The sequence below is a fragment of the Guillardia theta genome (genome assembly GCF_000315625.1).
Source record: "Guillardia theta CCMP2712 unplaced genomic scaffold GUITHscaffold_179, whole genome shotgun sequence".
Lineage (NCBI taxonomy): Eukaryota > Cryptophyceae > Pyrenomonadales > Geminigeraceae > Guillardia > Guillardia theta.
Window position 1 is genome coordinate 1 of NW_005434497.1, and position 6,141 is coordinate 6,141.

At 50.9% G+C, this 6,141-nt stretch overlaps 2 protein-coding genes across 2 annotated transcripts; one reads left to right on the plus strand and one right to left on the minus strand.

Moving 5' to 3' along the window:
- Positions 1 to 15: 15 nt before the first annotated feature.
- GUITHDRAFT_147891 (hypothetical protein) lies at positions 16 to 1,828 on the minus strand (the record flags this gene model as incomplete). Its single annotated transcript, XM_005820367.1, has 11 exons — positions 16 to 99; positions 423 to 457; positions 505 to 696; positions 717 to 805; positions 995 to 1,052; positions 1,103 to 1,179; positions 1,229 to 1,296; positions 1,342 to 1,454; positions 1,510 to 1,547; positions 1,738 to 1,780; positions 1,804 to 1,828. Coding segments are annotated over 11 exons (822 nt in total), but the record flags the coding sequence as incomplete, so codon positions are not given.
- Positions 1,829 to 3,212: 1,384 nt separating this feature from the next.
- Positions 3,213 to 5,871, plus strand: GUITHDRAFT_166454 (hypothetical protein; the record flags this gene model as incomplete). The annotated part of the gene is made up of 18 exons (XM_005820368.1): positions 3,213 to 3,304; positions 3,508 to 3,604; positions 3,742 to 3,815; positions 3,870 to 3,897; positions 3,949 to 4,110; positions 4,167 to 4,211; positions 4,267 to 4,302; positions 4,362 to 4,424; positions 4,570 to 4,639; positions 4,684 to 4,738; positions 4,879 to 4,918; positions 4,967 to 5,008; positions 5,051 to 5,108; positions 5,154 to 5,216; positions 5,273 to 5,324; positions 5,378 to 5,414; positions 5,467 to 5,528; positions 5,759 to 5,871. 18 exons carry the CDS (start codon positions 3,213 to 3,215, stop codon positions 5,820 to 5,822), a joined length of 1,140 nt encoding a protein of 379 aa, XP_005820425.1. The 3' UTR covers positions 5,823 to 5,871.
- Positions 5,872 to 6,141: the final 270 nt, after the last annotated feature.

A 6,141-nucleotide genomic window follows, 5' to 3' on the forward strand; every position in this document is an offset into this window, starting at 1 on the left:
GGCAGGTTGTCAAACCTCTCGGGTCATCGGCTGGTGGTCGACAAGCTCGTCAAAGACGGGAACTTGCAGCCCAGCTTTCTTCTCCCAGTGCATTGAAGTCTGCGATCAAATGGAGGATCAGAACAGACGATAAAGTCGTCGTCATCATCATAATCATCATCTTGATCATCATAAAAAGCATGATCGTCATCGTCATCGTCATCGTCGTTATCATCATCATCACCCTCAGCTCCAACTTCGGCTTTGTCGCATTGACGAAAGTCTGATTCAAGTCCCTTGGAAGAGGATGTTAACATCTCCTATCCTCCTCTTCGTCGTCTCACTTCTTCTCTGGCACGATATCTCCGCTCTCTGACACAGCAAGGATGCTTGACTAGAGTAGACAAGACGTCAGGGCCATGTAAGCACTTATTCCTCCTCACCTTCTCTCGTATCCGAGCTGCCGCTACGTTGAAACCTTCGGATGGTGAAAGTGTCATTGCCCTCTTCGTCACATTCACAAACCTCCTCTCCCTTTTCCGCCATGTCCTCCGTCTCCCAAGTTCTTCTGCACCTCCGCCTCCTCTACACTTCTCCTCTTCCCCACCTCTCCTCCTGCTCCCCCGCTGTATGTTCTTGCTCGGATGTGGATGTGCCAAAATCTCTTCGACCCTCTGCTCTCTCGTTCGCTCCCCTTCTCTTTCTCCTCCTCTCTCCCTGTCCCATCTCATCATTACCTTCAACTTCAGGGTCGTCAAGAGCGATGTACCACCCCACAATGTGCGACCAGCCGTTATGAAACCAAGTCAACTGCCTCCTTGCAGCCCTGCCGAATCCATTGAGCACAAGAGCAACAGACAAGTTCGCGATCAGAATTCATCTTCATCTTCACACCACCATCGCAAAACCAAATTTGTCCATGACAGTCTCTATTCTCCGCTTCCCTCCCCCTCGTTCTCCCCTTCCCTCTCCTTCTGATCACCACCACCACCACCACCATCGCTACACATCTTACATCCAGAGGTCTGATTGGATCGTAGTGAACTTCCTCTGGCCAGGCCATCCGAAAAATCCTGAGGACGCAACGTCAGGAAGAGTTAGGGAGAGTTTTCAATGATGAGACCTGTGACGACGAGGAAGTTAAGGATGGTTGTCATGGACAGCAAACTGCCGAACAAGAACACCAACAGTACATTGTTGCTGCCGCCACGTCAAACCGCATGTCTCCTCAGGAGACGGCTCAACGCACCTGATGGAGAAGAGCAGCCGGTACAAGAAGGATCGCCGGACATCTTTCACTTTCCCCTTGGAGAGTTGCTGCAAGACAACGTAAGTTCACGAGCAAGTACATTCCGACCTGACCAGAGGCAATTGAGCGCTAGGGCGTCTCTTGTACACAGTACACTTGAGGATCAATCCCACGAGCGACAGGAGGCTGATCAGAGAGAGCGGAAGTAGGAGACCAAGGAGGAAGCCTGAAGAACGAGACGTGAGCGGGAACTAGCCCCTTCAGTCACATGATTTCATGACCTTGCACCAGCAGCAGCCAATTATCTGGCCACCAGTTCCTGCAAGGCATGTGTTTGAGCGAACATGTCGAGAGTGTTGTCTTGGTTTTTTACCATGCCATCACGATGCTTTTTCCATACCCACAGTCACCTCATATCAGCACTTCGATACATTCCTTGGCAGCGAATGATAGTTCACGGTCGAGAAAGTTTCAAACTTTTGGGCGCCAAAGCTCGAAACCAAGTTTACCAGAGAGCAAACAAGACTGCATGCTCTGCCGTCTTCGTTCCTGCTGCGAAGACAGGTATCAATAACCGGATAGTTCCGGCAGCGGATCCATGGCGAAATTCGTGATGATTGTACAGCTTTTGTCTTAATTTCTCCTTGTTATTTCAACCTTTCCTGGATGCGATCTAATCGTCTTCTGCCCATCTCTCAATCTCCCCACCTCTGTCTGCTCATCTGGACAAAACAAGACACCTACCTGTCCTCTCCACGATCCTCTCTTTCCCTCCATTCGCTGATTCCCCGTGTCGTCAACGTCAGGATCTTCAACGACATCACTCCTTGCCTTGCTCACTGCTCCCTCAACCCTGAGACTTTCTCCTTCCTCTCTGCTCCTTTCCGACCTCCTGATCCTCCCTCACCCACATCCCCAAATCCAATGATGAATGGAGTCTTGCCCAGCCTCCAAACCTCTGCCTTTCAGTCTTACTGCTTGAAATGTACATCGTGAAGAGCTTTCTCTCCTTTCCCAGCATGCACACCTTACCCGTCTCTAAAGATCATCTCATTCCTGCTCCTCCTTCATGCCCTCTCCATCCCATCCCATGCCATCTTCTATCATCATGATCCCTCGTACCTTCGTCCTTGTTCTGCTCTCCTCTCTCCTCTCCTCTCTCCTCTCTCCTCTCCTCTCCTCTCTCCTCTCCTCTCTCCTCTCTCCTCTCCTCTCTCCTCTCTCATCTTATCTCAGCTCCTCTCCTCTCCTCTCCTCTCCCATCCATCCCTCGCTCTCCCCGTCTCGAATCTCCACCATGGAGACGAGCTGCGAGTTCGTAGAGGAAGATCCGCTGGTAGGTAGGGGTATACAATCACCGGTGCTATTCAGGTAGAAATCGTTGGAAAGGTAGGGGTAGTAAAAGTCAAGCGATGGGTAGGACCCATCATTTGTCAGATTCGTTTGGGGATGAGGGTCACACATCAGATGTCAATATGTGTTTTAATATTATAACAGCTTTCATATCTTTTGTACCATTAATTTTATATATACAATATTTATAAAAATAGTTGAGGGAGGCGTGGCACTGGCACTGGCACTCATACCATCATGAGTGCGGTAGTGATCCGTTTTAGGGGGTGAGGGGTAGTGTTGAAGGTAGCTCATCGTATAAGGGTGGGATATGGAGTATATTTTATTATTGTTCGATACAGTAAATATTCATAATATAGGGGGCAAGTATGACTCAAGAAAAAAGAGGGGTAGTGGAAATCGAGGGGGTGGGGTGAGGGGGTGGGGTGGTTTCAATCCGATAGATTCATGCCCACCAGCAGTCTGGAGGTAAGCACGATGGGGCGACGAGGCCCGGAGCAGGAGTAACAGGAGCAGGAGGAAGAGAAGTAGTAGCTGAAGTAGGAGGAGGGAGGAGGGATGGAAGAGGGTGGAAGAAAGGTGAGAAGGGAAAGAAAGAGGGGAAGATAAGTGTACTTTAGAAACTGTCGGGATGACCGGAAGGTATACAAGATCAGAAGTTTTCAAGATGAGCTTTGCGATCCAGATCATGAAGAATGGTGGAGATGAGATAGGTGAAAGAAAGTGAGTGCAACCGAGAAGATGGATAAGTTTCATGAGGACAAAGCTGAGCTCATGGGTAAGACGCAGAAAGGATGTCCTGCTGTGCAAGTGCACAAGATGTTCATATCGACTGGTCACGACATGTCAGTGATTCGAGTAGTCACCTGCATTAGATCAAAACATCTCACATCATCATACTGGTGCGCAACTTGAGAGTTGCTCAGGTTCGCTAGGATGCGGATATACCATCGCCTCACGGCCGTGGGGCCGCCTTCGTGCTGCTCCTCAACTTGGCGATCTGTGGGGTCCTGGAGGAAGCAGGTGAGAGCATTTGTTCTCTTCCTCTGAACCTCATCGTGCACTTTCATCCTCTGACGATCTTGTTTGCAGTGCATGAGGTATGAAGATTGTCACCCCAGAACTGCCACTGACCTTGGGATGTGCTACCCCGCGACCAGTCGTCTGCGATCGAGTTCCTTCACGAGAAGAATCAAACTGTGCTCGTGCTGGGAAGTGGCGGACTAGTTGGACAGTGAGTTCCTAGCTGTGTGTGAGCGGACCATTATCCTTGACTTTTACCGGCCAGGGAGGTCGTCCGTTGGCTGAGACAGAATGTGCTGATTTGTGAATGATGACATTCGTACAGACTGATGATGTTGCGATAGGGATACAATATCGCACATGTAAGGAACAGACTGCACATAGACCTTCGCGAGCATGGTTTCATTGATCGCAAACGCAGAAAGTATGAGTTAACAGGTTACTTAGGCGCGCTGGGTGTATTCAACGGCACTAAGATAGATCACTGCATGTTCTTGGCTTGTGAGGTGAGTTGTGTGAGAAGTCGCTGCTGAGACTGGAAGCTCATGTTTGTTATGTGCAGGTGGGTGGAAGCAAATTCATTGAAAGCTCCGCTCAGAACTTACAAGTGAGCTTTGCACCCTTATCTTCATGTTCATTTCAACAAGTGACGGTTGTGAAAGCTTGGAATCATCGAGAGCAATCTCAGGATATATCAGGTGTCACAGATTAAGTTCGTTGAGAACAGTCGGACAGAGCTGATCGTCTGTCCTTCTAGAACGTCCTACCGTGGCTCGCTGACCGCAAGATACCTTTCACTTTCACCTCCTCCTATTTGCAGGTTACAGATACCCTCCATGATACATACTATCTTTCCGTTGATGTCCTCCATCTGACATCTGTTGATGTCCTCTACGATGCATCACATCTCATCTGTCGATTCTTTACGATACAGCCCATGTCTTCATTTGACATCTCATGAGCAGGGAACGGAAAACTCCTACGGGGTCGTCAAGAGGCTGGGCGAGCAATGGATCCGAAACTTGGACGGGCTAGGTATGCCTCGGCACTGGGAAATGAGCAGCTGACGGCAGGGATAGGAAAAACTTTGAGGCTATGGAACGTGTATGGGGCAGAGGCTATAGGGCTCAAGAGGTAAGAGAGTTACTCCTCCCCACCACCTCCCTCCCTTCCCTCCCTCCCTCCCTCCCTCCCTCCCACTCTTGCTTCTCCTCCCTTCAATCTCCCCACCCTCTTCTCCCTCCCTCTCTTCCCTTCTCATGACGATCTTGTAGTCATGTCTTGTCGGACTGGGCCCAGCAATGTGTCCAGCAGGTAGAGGGGATGAAGTTCCAGTGGTGGAAGCAGTGATAGTGGTGTTAGGGGTCAGCGACGTCGCGAACGGATGGTCTAGAGGAGCGACAGGTAACGCAGGAGCAGGGGAAGCGAGCGTGACGATGGGCTCAGTTCGTGCATGTCTCGGACGTGGCGGACGCCCTTGGCGTCGCCATGCTGCATCATCAAGGTGGGCGGGTTGCGAACTTGTTGTCTTGCTCAACATGGTTGGCAGCACTTCCGTCGGAGACCGACATTTCCACCGGGGAGTGGATAAACATGAGGACGGCAGCTAATGGTGCCTGCCTGACCGTTTCCTCTGTTCACCTCGCACTGACTGTCCTGCCCGTCAAGAGCTGGAGATGGCTGCGAGGCAGAAGTCGCTGGACTGCCATGTCTCCTTCAGGTGGACTTTGGTGAATCGCCCGGCCCAGACTCGCTAACTTGCTTCGTCTGTAGCGAAACCCCAGCGACCCATAGGGAGAGATTATCTCCGGTGAAGGATACCCATGTCGCGCTCCTCCCGTCTCACACTTGTCGTCATGCAGAAGTTTAACAGCATGTTGCATGAGATCTGGCAACCTCAAGTGAGTCTCCGAGATGGCTGCAGGTGCGTGTCTATCGCCCCCCTCCTGCCTTCCTCCTCCCCTTCATTCTAAGATCCTCCCGATCCCGTTGAGCCTTGCTGTGTATCCTCTGACTCCACTTCTTTTCTTCTCTCATGTTGGTATCTCATCGCTGTGTTTCACATTCATTCTCCTTGCTATCGCATACCACCTCCATCTCTCCTCTCCCTCCTCCGATACCTGTTGCTCAAACTCGCTGACTTCGTATGGGCAGGAGGGTGCTCGAGAGCTACTTAGATGCTGCAGATTGCAAGAAAGAAGAAATCCCTTCAGGTTAGGAGCAGCTTCGACAAATCGCAACTAGTGATAAACTGCAGTGCTATTTCCCTCCCTTTCATCCCCCCAAGTTGACCTCGTATGCTCGTTCAGGGCCTCCCCTCCTCCCAGGAGTTCTTCTTTCAGCCATTATTCTTCATCTTCGCTCTAATTTCAAGTTTGCGCCCCCTCCTCCCTCCTCTGACTCAGTACTTCAAGTTCCGTCAAACTGGCCGCGCCGAATCAGTCCGTGATCATTAGTCCTATCAGTCGCCGGCATGATCCGGGGCGATCGGACCGCCTCCGGGAGTCCTCACAGTCAGGCAAGTCCGGGCCTCCAAC